The following is a 15,577-nucleotide window of genomic DNA, read 5'->3' as shown; positions in this document are numbered from 1 at the left end:
GGCACTCATCTCACTTTATTGGCCGAGGAGATGACGTTTGTCTGCTTCTGCAGACAGCTTTTCCAGGTCATGTGGCCAGCATGACTAAGCTGCTTCTGGCGAAACCAGAGCAGCGCATGGAAACACTGTTTACCATCCCGCCGCAGCAGAACCTATTTATCTACTTGCACTTTGACGTGCTTTCAAACTGCTAGGTTGGCAGGAGCTGGGACTAACAATGGGAGCTTACCCCATCACGGGGACTGCCGACCTTCCAATCGGCAAGCCCAAGGCCACACTAGATATTTGAAAGGTCACTTGACATGCAGCTAATCCAGAGTCCCCACTACAAGCTACACTCCTCCATGTGACTTAGTATGATTGATTGCTTCCTTGTGTTCACTATCAGGCCATTCGGCTTTCCACAATATCCCACTGACATGATGGGAAAGTGACATGAGCTCCACCTTTGACTGGACTTAACCATCCAGGGGTCCATTACCTTTAGCTTTACACGCAGAAGATTAGAGTTTGTGATCAGTATATGCCTTCTTACTGCTGTGCTAGACGTAGCGTGCTAAGATCAAGCAGTTTGCTCTGTGTACCACAATAAACAAAAATACTATGGCTGAGAATCTTAACTGTTCTAAAATATTTCCATTGCAGTCCTGGAACCATTATACAGTACACCCTCCCCTCCCCGAATTACTTTACTTGGAACCACTGAGAAGCAAACAACCACTTTTAGGTCTTAGAAAACCCAGCAGCTCTGTGTTTACCAAAGAGATAGTTGAAATAGTCTGACTTTATGATGCATTCAAATACAAGTCTATTTTGTTTTCGGGAAGAGAGCAATACAGATTTATCATGGATTAAGGCTTTACTGCTGAGAATTTTAAGCGATTTCCCCACTGGGGTGTAGCTCTATTGAAGCCCTCAGTGATGAAAATATTAGTGCCAGCAAGTCAAACACATCCCTTCTTCTCCACAGCAGCAGGTGTTTTGATTTGAGAGATAATAGTTTTGATTATTTCTTTGTTGGGCAATAAGGCAAAAATGGGAGAACTGCATGAAAGTACTTTTGATCCCCCAAAGGGGAACAAATATCACAACTGGAGAGAGACCTGTTGGAATGTAATGTAAAAGTGCTGTCTAAAATGCATACAATATTATTGGAATGGGAGACAAAGGATGAGCAAGTAAAACCCTCAATGATACACTGGGCAATAGATATTGGTCATAATACAGACAGGGAAGCATGGGAAGGAATGTGGAATATGGATATAAAATTTACAGCATGTTATGATCTAAGAGAAAATTATATGAAAATGATATACCGATGGTATCCAACACCAGGCAAATTGGCAAAAATGTATGAATCTAAATCAAATAAGTGTTGGAAATGTAAAGAGTAAGAAGGTTCTCTTTATAATATGTGGTGGTCTTGTAGTAAGGATAAAGCTTACTGGGAAATGAAACATAAGGAAATGAACAGGATGTTTAAAATACTGTTAGTAAAAAAAAATATCCAGAAGGTTTTCTTTTGAGAATTATAGGGACCGAACTACCTAAACCATATAAAAACCTTATTCATGTATGCTACTATAGTGACAATAATGTTACCAGAAAATCCTATGGCCTTGGGATGGTTAAATTCAGAGCTAGCCTAACCATGTGGTGACATAAAACAAATGTTTCAACTGGAGCTGACAATAGTGGGCTATAGTGGCAATAAGTCTCACCAGTAGTAGCAGTCAGTGTTGAAGGATGGTGGTGTTTTCCTGACCTGTCACTGCCGTTGGATACTTACCAACAGGGGGAAGGGTCAAACATCAAGGAGGTCAGCATGGTGCACCAGCAGTAGTACTGGATTGGCTCTGCTGGCGCATCTGCACTGCGCCAACCTCCCTGCCACCTCATCCCTCCCTGTTACCCTCCCAGTACAGCACAGTGATGCTGGTGGCAGAAGGTCAGGTAAACACCACCACCCTTCCATGCGGACTGCTACCAAGGCTGCATTCACAGGACAGTTTATTCCATTTTCATTATGTTTTCCAAATTATAGTAGAGCTTCCACACAATGTAAAAGCCTTTTGTTCTTCTGTTTCCTTTCTATACTCATACCAGTAGCTATATCTCTCTTCCCTGTACCTTCCTTAAATTCCCATCTAATAATTCTGCATAACATAATCTCAGCATGTTGCCTTCTTTTTGCCTAGGGTGCAAAGAGAACAGGAATTTAAGCTACACCTCCTGTTTTAATTAAGCATACTGTTTTCTTTGACTGAACATGATAATTTCTTTGCTCAGGTGTGGTCCTTTACTCTAGATGTGCTGCTATGGTGCAGATGGATCCATGCTGGATTCATTTATGAAGGACATTCATTTTGTGTGTTTTTTTCCTGATGCCTGAAAGGTGGCCACTGATTTCAGGAAGCCTCCCCATGCACAGTTATGCACTACAAAAACAGTTATGCAGTCCTGCAGTCTTCCAAAATAAAAGTGTGTATATTTTAACACAAAGTGCTTTGCAAGAAGATTCACAAAATTGCCTTCCGGTGAGTAGTAGTTAAGAGGCAGCAAGCCCCCATTGCAGTCCACTGTAAAAGCAATTCACATACAAAAAGAAGCACAGTGCCATATGGAGATATAAAGAGAAAATCAGCTAAACTCTGAAAGCACTAAATATGCAAATTGGGATATTCTTTAGAGACGAGTGAATGGAATAACTAATTACCCAAATGGTGCCAACATCAGCCATACTGGCAAACTCTATAAAACTCCACAGGTTTCAGGAGAGCGTTGTGCTATTCTAGTGCTTGTATTTTCAGTGGCTCTGCAGTTTGAAAGAGGGATTTTGGATTTAGATAAGGATTGGTGTTTTTTGTTGGCTGCTTAAACAATTTCCATAAACATGAACATTACCAAAATGTTACTGCCACCCCTGAATATTATTTAAAGATTGTTGAAATGAAAGGAGAATAAGAATTTTCAGTCCTAAGCAGGTGGACAGAAAGGGGACAGCAGAATGTCAACAAGGTGTTAACATTTACAGGTGTGTGACACGCTCTGGGACAGTGCAGAGGCCGTATAGCATTAGATTTTGTTATGAAAGCAAAGCATTCTCAGTAGTCTTAATGGCATATTAATTTTATTTAACATCTCCTGCTTTACACACAGAGAAATACACTTTTTCATAGAGCAAAAGATCAGAGGTGTGACTCTAATTCAGGAATGGGAAACTGGAGAGACATATTTCTTCTTGGGCAGCCTCCCAAAAGGAAATCAACCCTGAGTGTTCACTGAAAGGACAGATCCTGAAGCTGAGGCCACCTCATGAGAAGAGAAGACTCCCTGGAAAAGACCCTGATGTTGGGAAAGATGGAGGGCACAAGGAGAAGGGGACAACAGAGGACGAGATGGTTGGACAGTGTTCTCGAAGCTACCAGCATGAGTTTCACCAAACTGTGGGAGGCAGTGGAAGACAGGAGTGCCTGGCGTGCTCTGGTCCATGGGGCCACAAAGAGTTGGACATGACTAAACAACTTGTTTTGGAAAAGATTTAATTTCCAGGTCTTTGCCTAGGCTTTTTGGTTTATGGAAATGAAAAATGTTGGAGATACAGAACACCCAGTGGAAAAAAGTTATCCGGTCTAGATGTTCTTTTTTATTGAAATTTCTGGATATGTTGCTCAAGCAGGAAGCTCCAGATTCACCTCCAAGCATTTTGATGTGTCACAATATGTGGAAATGTCATTATTATAGCTGTGGACAGGGGTGGGTGTTATACCTTAACATTTGGTGGAACTGACTGCCATTCTTCATGCATTTACATCTTAATGATTTCAAAGAGTAATGGTAATGGGGTAATGGATTCCAATGGATAATGGATTTCATGAATCCATAGCACTTAATTTTTAAAAAGGTCTTTGGTCAATATTTATTTTTACTTTGGGACAGCAGTGTCAGAGTCTAAATGGCATCTCCTTATTTATAGCACAGCCCCATGCATGTTTACCCAGAAGCAATTCCCACTGAGCTGAGTGAGACTTAGTACCTAGGAAGTTAGGCAGGCTGATACAATAGGTATTAGAACACTGCAATATGTAAAAGAAATTACAATAAATAACTAGTGACTGTAACAAGCTTTTAAGCAGTAGACAAAGCCTGCTTGTGGCCATAACTTTATCTATTTCTATGTCTAGTTCTTTCTAACATCATTTATCTCCTAAACTTTATAACTAGTGATGGGAATATGTAGGAAAATAATAATAATAATAATAATAATAATAATAATAATAATAATAATAATAATAATAATAATAAATTATCAAGAGATAGAGTTGGGTGTCATCGGCATACTGATGGCAACCCAGCCCAAAACTCCGGACAAGCTGGGCGAGGGGGCGCATAAAGATGTTAAAAAGCATCGGGGAGAGAATCGCACCCTGAGGCACTCCACACACCAAGGAGTGGCGCGATGACAATTCCCCCCAAGCGCCACCCTCTGTTCCCGACCAGAGAGAAACGAGTGCAGCCACTGAAGGACTGTGCCCTGGATCCCCACGTCGGCAAGGCGGTGGTTCAGGAGTTCGTGATCGACCATGACGAAGGCTGCTGACAGGTCTAGGAGAATCAGCAGCCCCGACCCGCCTCGATCCAGCTGCCTGCGGAGATCATCTGTTAGGGCGACCAGAGCCGTCTCGGTCCCATGACCAGCACGGAAGCCGGACTGGAATGGATCCAGAGCCGATGTTTCATCCAGAAACCTACCAAGCTGTTCAGCAACCGCTCTCTCAATCACCTTACCCAGGAATGGAAGATTCAAAACTGGGCGGTAATTGGATAGATCTAAGGGATCTAATGATGTTTTCTTTAAGAGCGGACACACCACTGCCTCCTTCAGTTCCCCTGGGAATATCCTGGTGCCAAGGGACAAATTGTATTCTGCTCTGGTCTCTGCTCTGGTCTGCTCTGTATTCTGCTCTGGTCAGACCTCACCTGGAATACTGTGTCCAGTTCTGGGCACCACAGTTCAAGAAGGACACTGACAAACTGGAACGTGTCCAGAGGAAGGCAACCAAAATGGTCAAAGGCCTGGAAACGATGCCTTATGAGGAACGGCTAAGGGAGCTGGGCATGTTTAGCCTGGAGAAGAGGAGGTTAAGGGGTGATATGATAGCCATGTTCAAATATATAAAAGGATGTCATATAGAGGAGGGAGAAAGGTTGTTTTCTGCTGCTCCAGAGAAGCGGACACGGAGAAATGGATCCAAACAACAAGAAAGAAGATTCCACCTAAACATCAGGAAGAACTTCCTGACAGTAAGAGCTGTTCGACAGTGGAATCTGCTGCCAAGGAGTGTGGTGGAGTCTCCTCCTTTGGAGGTCTTTAAGCAGAGGCTTGACAACCATATGTCAGGAGTGCTCTGATGGTGTTTCCTGCTTGGCAGGGGGTTGGACTTGATGGCCCTTGTGGTCTATTCCAACTCTATGATTCTATGATTCTAAATTGATGATATGACCCAGGGGGCCCACACCTCGTCTGGACACGCTCTAATCAGCCAAGATGGGCACGGGTCAAGAGGACAGGTGGTGGGCTTTCCAGCTTGGAGGAGTCTGTCCACATCGGCTGGGGATATCCGGTCAAAGTGGTCCAATACTGGACCCGAGGACAGTTGAGGGGCCTCCAGTTCCTTTATTGTATCCAAATTGGCAGGGAGGTCATGGTGGAGCAACAGGACCTTCTCCGCAAAAAAGCTCGCAAATGCCTCACAGCTGTGTGTCAAATTGTTATTTAAATTTGGCTGTCCTTCAAGGGACGCCAAAGACCTAATTATACTAAATAATTGCGCCGGGCGAGAGCTAGCGAAGGCAATGGAGGCCGAGAAGTAGGACTTCTTAGCGGCCTTCACTGCCATCTCATAGGTTTTCATAAAAACCCTATAAGATGTTCTTGAGGCTCTGTCACGGGCACCCCGCCATACTCGCTCTAGCTGTCTGAGGTCCCGCTTCATTTTCCGAAGCTCCTCAGTAAACCAGGGAGCCCGGTTTCTGCGGGGTCGCAGAGGCCGCCTAGGTATGATCTCATCAATGGCTGCTAGGAGCTGGATATTCCAGCCCTCAACAAGCTCAGTCAATGAGTCGCCAGGGAGAACAAGGTCCCGCAAGGCCTGACGGAATCTATCAGGGTCCATCAGCCTCTGCGGGCGAGCCCAAATTGGCTCGCCACCTAAGCAGGGTGGGGCTGGAAAATCAATCCTGGCTTTCAGAGCGTAGTAATCAGACCATGGCACCTTCATCGAAGGAGACATGATCACATCTATACCGATGCCCAAGATCAAATCCAGCGTGTGGCTTGCTTGATGTGTGGGGCCCGAAACAAACTGGGAGAGCCCTAGTGTCGCCATGGAAGACACCAGGTCCAGAGCCTGTGAGGAGGGAGTGGCATCAGCATGGATGTTGAAGTCCCCCAATACCAATAGGTTAGGCAACTCCAAGGCCCAGCCGGCCACCGCCTCCAGCAGGTGTGACAGGGTGGCTGCTGGTGCGCTAGGTGGCCGGTACACCAGCCAGGCAGCCAAGCTCACCTCGGAGCTCCACACTAGGCCAACACATTCAATGCCGGATAGATGGCGATGGTAGAGCCCTGAAAGAACAATCTTCCTGGATTAATAATGCCACCCCTCCCCCCCGGCCCACAGTCCGCGACTGGTGGAGGACGGAGAAATCCGGGGGCGCCATTTCTCGTAAGGTAACTGTTGCCCCTTCGCGTACCCAGGTCTCCGTCACACAAGCCAGGTCAACCCCCTGCGAGGTGAAGAAATCTCGCAGGGTGGCGGTTTTGTTGCCTATAGACCTGGCATTGCACAACACCAGTGACGGAAGTGAGTAATCCTTGCTCACCCTACCTTCGTCCCTCGGGATGGGGCGCAGATTGGAAGGGGTACGTGCATATCCGTATCTCGATCCCCTTCGCCTATGACATCTGCCCCCACCGCCATACCTCCCTCGCCCCACTACGGTAGCAATCCTGAGCCTCAAACCAACCTCCATGTACAAAATAGAAAAACAAATCAAACCAAAAACAATTGTACCAAACAAAACAAATCCCCACCCCACTCAATATCCAACCCCAAACCAAACCAAACCAAACCAAAATAAAAATACATCAATAAAAACCACCGTTCATGGTGGTACAACAAAGTAAAAAGTAAAAACCCCTTTAAAACACTACAGGAGGGAGCGGCCTTCCTCAACACCCACAGTGCAGCAGCAGCAGCAGTGTCACAGTGCCTCAATGAGGCCTCCCAAAGCCGTGGCAGTGGTGAGTCAGTCTGGGCCCCGGCCCCTGAGCCAGGTGGAATTAGCCTGAGGAGGGAGCGGCCTTCCCCAACTCACAGTGCAGCTGTATTATGGAGTTTGTGGATGACTGTCAACCCCACAACCTCTCTTCCCAGCTGGTTTTGGCCACTTTTATTTCCTTTGTTCCTCTCCCCTTCCACACTTGCTCTCCATTCTCTGCCTCATCAGATCAGTCTCTTGCCTTTTCCCACCTCCACTTCTATTTCAGCTGTGGCCTTTCCGTCTGAAGTCAGCCACCAATGTATATTTAAATATACATTTAAATATAAGCATAGAGATGAACTGTAGCTGGGTTAGAGGTAGCCCATCAAAATTTGGCTTTGCCTCCTCGCCCATTTTCTTGGCCTCTACATCCTGCAACTTGTCACTTCCCGCCCCCCTTTTACTGCCCTTGCCACCTGATAGGCCAAATTAAATATCTTATAGCCATTTTGAAATTTGCAAAATAGGCCAATTAAGCAATTGCTGTTTAGAATGCTTGGTCATGCAAAAATGGATACACTGGTTGATGATGCCACAACTGCCCTTTAACTCGGCTCCTAACAGTTGTAACAGTTCTCTCTCAGGCAAAATCTCACATGTTATCCATATATGTTATATCCACTCTACCATTGTTATCTTTCTGAAGGTAGCTCTCTTGCCCACGGCAGTGAAGCAGTTCAGCAGGGATAAGGCTGGAAAATAGATCCTCTCATTTTTGAACATCTGAAATTTTATGGTAGAAGATGAAACTAAACTAGCTTTGAAATTTGCTTACCTTTCTTTTTGACCGGTGGTTGGATTCCTTCTAAAAAGAGAGAGAGAGAAAACATAAAGTAAGGTTAGTTTACAGTTTAGGTATATTTCAATAAACTGTTCTTCTGCATTCCAGGCATAAGCTGTTCATGTAAAAGTAAGTTATATTGGATCCACTTCTGTATGGATAGAGGATGAGGTTATGCATTAGTGGCTACCTTTTGTATCTGAGACACTGTGCTGAGAAACACAAGCAGGAGATGGCTATTGCTCTCACGTTCTCCACAGGCATTTGGTTGGCTACTGTGAGATCAGGATGCTAGACAGGATGAGCCTTTGGTTTCACCTAGAGGGGATCTTCTTCTGCAGAGTCAGGGTACTAATTGCCAATGCTTTCTCTTTTACCATTAAGCATTGCTTTAGTATTAGTATCTCTGAGATAGTGAGATAGGAACTGATACCTGGGCACAGGAAAATATACAATAATGTGTTAGGGATTGGCTAGGCAATAGAACAGGGATGGGAAACCTGTGTCCCTCCAGCTGTTGTTGAACTCCAACTCCCATCAGCCCCTGCCAGCATGGGCAGTGGTCAAGGATGGGAATTGTAGTCCAGCAACACTTGGGGGCAGGGCACAGGTTCACCACCGCCCCTGCTGTAAATGAAGGCCCTATCCACCTATCTCAGCTCTACATTCCCATCTGAGGGGGGGGGGGAATGCAGAAATCAGAATGGCTCCCCTTGTGATCATAGCTCTCCTGTCTGAAGTTTTCATGAAGGCGGGAGCTGAGCCACCCTCGCTCTGCTACACTCTCGCATGTCACTTGAACTTGAATTCTCATTGTTGGCTGATTCTTCCTACCTCATTCTCACTTCCTCTTAGCTCAATAGATTCAATATATTACATTACAGTACTCCTCTTCTGTGCCTTAAATAGTTGTGTAGGAGGGAGATCTTCAAGAAGCTGATATTTTCCTGTCATAGTACTTCAGGAGAAGTGACACTTGTTATGTTATACGATGTGTTATAGGGTTAGATCCAGACTCGCCTTCCATTCACAGAAGAAGGACTGAGATCCAGCAGAGGCTCCTGCTGTTCTTGAGGGTCTCCCAACCCCCCACAAGAGTTTCATTTGTTTGTTTGTTTGTTTGTTTTGAGCATCCAGTGGGCTATAGGGGAAAGAGGGGAATTAGTGAATATTCCTCCCTCCTTTTCTTCCAGTAGAGCATGGGTAGAGTTCTGGATCAAGCCCACAGTTTATTTCTTTGCTGGCATTCAGCTAAAAAAAATGTGGTATGTATATTCAAAATTCAAACATACAGCAAACTATACCTGATACTGCTTATTTTCCTTCTGTATAACAACAAGAGGAACAGAAGGCATGTCCTCTGTTGATTCTGGCAACCATGTTTCCTTTCCATCCCTGCTCAGTATATTGTATTGTGTTCTTCAATCTTGGATCCCCCATATTTTACTGCAACTCATGTAATCCCCAGCCAGCTTAGCCAGTGGTCAGGGGTGGTAGGAGCTCCAGTCCAACTACATCTAGGAACCCAAGGTTGAAGAACACTGGTATATTGCACTGTCTCAAGGCCAGGTATAAGCTTTGAATGATAGCACAGGCACATTTTTTGTGCTAATTTCTGTACCATTTAAATTGTCCCTCTTCAGCACTCAGTAAGGTGTCCTGTAATATCAGGGACCAAGGCTTTTGGTGCCAATAGGAGGCTGTTCAATCTGATTGAAAACGGATCAGGAACCATTAAGGGCAGACTTTCCCAAATAAAAATGTGGGTTTGTTTTCATTTCATTCTAGTCTCCCCTCTGTTCTGTTAAGATAACAAGTCCTGACGACTTGAGCAATGAGTTCCCAAGTATTTCTGCCATGCTCTTTTGCTTGTCAGTCTGTGTATTTGTTCAAGGGACTTAGGGAAACAATCTCTCATTTTTTCCTGCTTCTTTGGGGCTTATTGCCTATAACAGCTGGAAAATAGGCAGAATCCAATATGCTTTTTCCTAATACAGTGAAGGGGGTGGAGGGAATCTGCTCTTGAATTAATAAATGCCAGGCTGCTAAAGATATGGGAACTCTGCCAGAAAAAACAAACAAACAGAGCAGTCTAATTCAGGTGTTGTTATTGCAGGTTAGCATTTCATAGGATGCTCTGAAAATGAACTCTAGTTGCAAACCCTTTGGAGCTTAGTAGCTTGTGTGCATGTATTGTCTCCATTAAGCAGTATCCCTTTGACACTCACATTCAGCAGTCCAGCTTGATACTCCATGTGTACAGCACAGGAACAAACTATCCTACATGCCATGCGAATGATTTTAATCTACAGAGAGGATGCTCAATTAGTAGAAAGATGTATGTAATTAGCAATAAGCACTGGCAGCATACAGCTGCATTGTTCCTGCCTAATACCCATCTAATCAAACAAAGCATGTGACCTTTTATAAAGATGTGCAAAACCAACCTTTTATTTTCAAGGAAGGCGCCACTTCACCTAAACCAAGAGAGAAAAGAATAACCAGATGAATAGCAGCATAATCATATATTAGCAATATATATATATATATATATATAGGTTTTGGTGTCTTCGGGTGTCTTCCCGTGTAAGAGTCGGGGTGTCTGGGCGACGTTTCGACGAGGTCTCACTCGTCATCTTCAGGCTGGTGCTTTCGGCTTCTTGTTACTGGAACAGAGCAGAATCTGGTGTTTGAGTTCCTATAAATACTGTTGAGGGGTGTGGTGTATAGCCTCCAACGTTCTGGGCAGAGAGGAAGTTCCTAGATTAGTGTGCCTTTTCTTCTTTTGTTCCTTAATTACTTGAGGGATATCTTGAGTGATTTCATGAGTGATATTCTGAATACCACTGGGTGGGTCATTAAGTGTAGATTACTTAATTACACTTAATCTACACTTAATGACCCACCCAGTGGTATTCAGAATATCACTCATGAAATCACTCAAGATATCCCTCAAGTAATTAAGGAACAAAAGAAGAAAAGGCACACTAATCTAGGAACTTCCTCTCTGCCCAGAACGTTGGAGGCTATACACCACACCCCTCAACAGTATTTATAGGAACTCAAACACCAGATTCTGCTCTGTTCCAGTAACAAGAAGCCGAAAGCACCAGCCTGAAGATGACGAGTGAGACCTCGTCGAAACGTCGCCCAGACACCCCGACTCTTACACGGTAAGACACCCGAAGACACCAAAACCAAAACCTACATTCCTGTACCCGTGAAAATCTACGAAAGCATATATATATATATATATATATATATATATATATATATATATATATAACTCCATCTGGGTTATCTTCATATTTAAATGCACTCAAGCATTATGAGTTCGACAATCAAAATAGAAAGACTGAGAGATTTTTTTTCTGATGCTTCTATTTTCATATGTAGATCACGGAGTTTGTAGCTTTTTTGGGCTCGCACATAATGAGAGGCTTAATGGGAGTTTGAACATTATACCCATGTGGGTCAAGATACATGTGGGTCACATACACTGGAACTGCCTCCCACAATTTCCTATTCCAATAGCACTCTTTGTGCTCCCCCAAAGGTACCACTCCCCCAACTCAGGTGGGGTGAAGTTGGATGAAGGGACTGCAAAATTCCCCATATTTTTGGATCCCAAAGAGAACATTGATGCCTTGATAACCTGAAATGTGAAACTGTAAGAACTAGTCATCATGTATTGAGTCATCACATATTTCTTCCTAAATTTAGAATTACTGAAATCCAAACAGACCATATCCTTTTTAGAATGTAGAACAAAACTAAAAATAAAACAAAAATGTATTCCATGCTAACTCTTAAAAGGTATAGGATCTCTTTCAGATTCAGGGCTTGATAAAAGTTAATCTCCCAATCCAGATTTTCTAGGAGGAGTTCATAATGTGAAGTTCTTAAAGTCATAAAAGTAGCCCTGAAGTTATTGTTCTTAGCTGTCTTGGCTTTGATAAATTATGACAGGCTTTCTATAATGTTCACGTTTCCCTTTGCAAGTGTGTTTGCATTATTGCATTACCTTTGTGTTTATTTCATGATTTATACATAGTATGCTTTTCCCCAGAAGCAGTTTCTGAGATTAGACCAGAGCCTCAAAAGCCTATTGTTGATGCATTCAAAACTAAAAAATTAAAAATTCTATTTCAAGTTTGTCAAGGATTATATTGAGGAACTGCAGAAGTACACAACAAAATAGGGTCTAGTGTCAGCAAGACCTGCTGGTTAGTATTCACATGTAATTCTTATTTAAGAGCTCTGTGGTGGGAAAAACTGGGTACTACTTCAAACTGATGAATCTTATTTGGAGGAACTCATTTTTTTAATTCCAGCTGGGTTTTAATTGTATTTCTTTTGAAGAGTGCTTTCTGAAGCTACAAAGGAAAACAGTCATACCTCGAGTTGAATGTGCTTCGGGTTGAGCGCGTTTGAGTTGCGCTCCACAGCAACCTGGAAGTAATGGAGCGCATTACTTCCGGGTTTCGCCACTCACGCATGTGCAGACGGTCAAAATGATGTTATGTGCATGCGCAGAAGCGGTGAAACGCGACCCGCGCAATCGCAGTCATGTCTTACATTTGGATCCCGTTTGCATCTCGAGGTACCACTGTAATGACTAGAATCACAGAATTGGAAGGGCCCATGAGGGTCATTTAGTCCAACCCCCTGCAATGCAGGAATCTTTTGCCCAATGTGGTGCTCGAACCCTTGACCCTGAGATTAAGAATCTTATGTTCTACTGGCTGAATAATAGGCATTACATACGTCACCTGTGACCCAAGTACCTATCCACTACAAAACTGATTATCTTTTGATGTTCCATTAACAGAGTGTCACAGTAGACTGCAGTCAGGGGTAATGCATTTTAATTACAATCCTAAAGCAATAGAAACACATGCCTACAGAGGCTTTTGATTATTTTGCCCAAGTTGCTGGCTATGTTTACCTGCATTGCAGGAGTTTTTAAAGTGAAATTAACAAAAGGTTTTAAAAAGTGCTAGTTATGTGCCAAGGAGTTCCATTAGAGTTGCACAGGAGACAACAGATATCAGCTTTTTACTTCTTCTGTTTAAGTAGCCCCTGTCACATTGCAACAAAATAATCAAAAGCCTCTTTGGGCTTGCAGAGTTAGTTGTGCAGTTTCCCTGGATTCCGGCCAGTGTTTTTATTGCCTAGACCACAGGTAGCACATTAGAACTCAACTGCTATTGTCAGTTCCAGCCACAATGCCAACTACTGCTCAGTATCAAATACAAGGTTGGTCTTTGAATTCTAATGTATCCAGTGCCCATTCATTGCTCAAAGGGTATACAAAATTAAGTAGAGAGCCTTGGGAATAGTTGCTACTGCTCCTTGAAGTTAATTCTTTGGCTGTATGCTTGCATTGTACTTTTCCAGTTTTTGTATAATCTAGCACAACTAGAGTTTTAAGTAAAAATAACAGCAACATTGTAATTCTGGCCTCCTTTCCATAAATGGAGCATTAAATACCATACAAGAGCTATTCAAATGAGAGGCCAGCTGTCAGGCTATAGTGCTCACTTGGTGAATTCTTGCCTCTTAGCTATCTATTTTGCTTGACCCTACTGGACAGCAGGATAAGAATGCAGCTGTACAAAACCAATCACTTGAAAGCATCAGAATACCTCTTTCGCTCTCATCTTCATCTTCAAATATGAGGTCGGTCAATAATGAAAGAAAGCCATACACCCAGTCTGTTGTTTCTTCCACTGCACCATGTACGAGTCTCAGTGGATCAGTGGTGAGCTTGTTTACAGATTGCCCTGAATGCAAAATATAAAGAAGAGAAGTTTGGGAAATAATACACATTAATTTGACTGACTGATTTGTTTTTATTGGATTTGATTTGATATGTTAATTAGATGTTCTTATTGGAAAATTAATGAACACTTTTTTTAAAAAAAATTGACTGACTGATTGATAGCTTTTTGATTAAAAAAAGTTGAATTCTCTAAAAAGTTGACTTTGATGAAGCAATCCTAAATGTGTGGGTGCCTTTTCTTTTGCAGACAACAGATGTGATCCACAAAAATGTGAGCATATTTAAGGGCACCAATAATTTGCCCCTGGCCAGATATGCTAAATACACAGGCAGGTTGTTGCGTACCTGATACCACAGACCTTGTTTTGGATCAGGAAGAGTATCTTTAAAAAGTGAAGTGCCCTAACAAATAATCTGGTTACCATTTGACGGCTTTACTACCTCAGCTCAGTTCCTATAACCTCAGGGTAGCTAAGATCAGAAGTCACGTTAGTATAAACCCAATTGGCTTGTTGCTGAATTAGTGATTCTGCCATTGCAACTCAACTTCTAACAGATATTCTTCTTCAGTCTTCCAGGAAACAAACTTTCTTGCTTCCCATTCCACAGATGGATACAACCCGAACCAATTTGCTGTTTATTAAAATGCCACATGGATTCTATTTGCACATCTTCAGAGAACCAAAACTTTGGCCTAGAGGAAGCCTGTCTATGTATCTGGTATAGACTGGAATAAACCATTGTTATGCTTCCATTATTTGTACAATACTGTATAAAACATATGGAATGAAAAATAAAATATAATGAAAAACAAAATCTGATTAAGAGACTTATAAGTCAGCTGTGATACAACCGTGCAAAGGGAGGAGCCTGCGGAAGGCAGAACTGTGGTAAACAAAAGGGGAATAGCACTAGGAATGGTATGTGAGATATACGCATGTACATACATACATACATACATACATATACAATCCTGGGTGTCCAGGTTGGTAGGTCAGCAATAAAACAATAAATCACCCAAGGCCAGTGAAGTTAAATCTTTATTCAAGGGAACAAATCACAGCTCAGGCCTAATAGTCTCAGCAACTCTTGCCAGGAGGTCTTGCCCCAATGAAGCAGTTGCGATGACTGAAGGTCCACACCTTCCCTCCGCTCTCTAAGGCTCCTCTCCTGGTTACTTCCACAGCAGCCTTAGGCGTTGCCTTCTTGCCTCTTGTTCCTCTTCCCTCTTCATTTCTCTGTGTGTGCCGGGATACCAGAAGGGAGGAGAGCTGGGTGCAACAGGATGAAAAGACTTCTTCCACAGCCTGCCTGCACTCAGCTTCTGAGTCTGCACTGCTCTCTGCCACAACCTCTTCCTGCTCATTAAACCCTGTTGCCTCTTCTGCTCCTGACACCTCTTCCTCCCAGTCTGCTCGCTCTTCTCCCTCTGACCACTCACAGTCGTCCCACCACAAATCCCCTGGCTCTGAGCCTTCTTCCAGGAGCCTTGGGCTGCCCTGAAAATCAATCAAGCCCACTGAATGCTCAAAAACCTTTGAGGGAAGTTCAGAGTGTTTGAAAGGAGCATTCATATCGCCCAATTGATGCATTTACTCACCCAAAGTGGTGGTGGTGGTGGGGTTCACTGACGGGAAGAGAAGTGATGGGGTGAAGGGTTGGGGTAGCAGGTGGGAAATGATTTT

The 15,577-nt window shown here is 43.4% G+C and overlaps 1 protein-coding gene and 1 long non-coding RNA gene across 11 annotated transcripts in view; one reads left to right on the top strand and one right to left on the bottom strand.

Annotated features, from left to right (window-relative positions):
* Positions 1-15,577, bottom strand: part of TRDN (triadin) — a 203,476-nt gene that overhangs the window by 152,435 nt on the left and 35,464 nt on the right. For all 9 annotated transcript variants that reach the window (XM_082216111.1, XM_082216106.1, XM_082216112.1 and 6 more), the window contains 3 exons: positions 13,756-13,893; positions 10,555-10,584; positions 8,102-8,131 (listed from right to left, as the gene is read on the bottom strand). In XM_082216111.1, coding sequence (XP_082072237.1) covers positions 8,102-8,131; positions 10,555-10,584; positions 13,756-13,893 — 198 coding nt within the window. The remainder of the gene's footprint in view (positions 1-8,101; positions 8,132-10,554; positions 10,585-13,755; positions 13,894-15,577) is intronic.
* Positions 8,042-14,597, top strand: LOC309528607. Of its 2 annotated transcripts, none has more exons than XR_014217836.1 (3): positions 8,042-8,164; positions 12,261-12,333; positions 14,463-14,597. It is a non-coding gene; the product is annotated as an uncharacterized lncRNA (long non-coding RNA). The 2 variants fall into 2 exon arrangements; XR_014217837.1 differs by having other exon boundaries at positions 8,047-8,159.

Source organism: Podarcis vaucheri, assembly GCF_965113315.1.
Source record: "Podarcis vaucheri genome assembly, chromosome: 3".
NCBI lineage: Eukaryota > Metazoa > Chordata > Lepidosauria > Squamata > Lacertidae > Podarcis > Podarcis vaucheri.
Note: the sequence above shows the minus strand (reverse complement) of the source record. Positions and strands in the feature narration are given on the sequence as shown.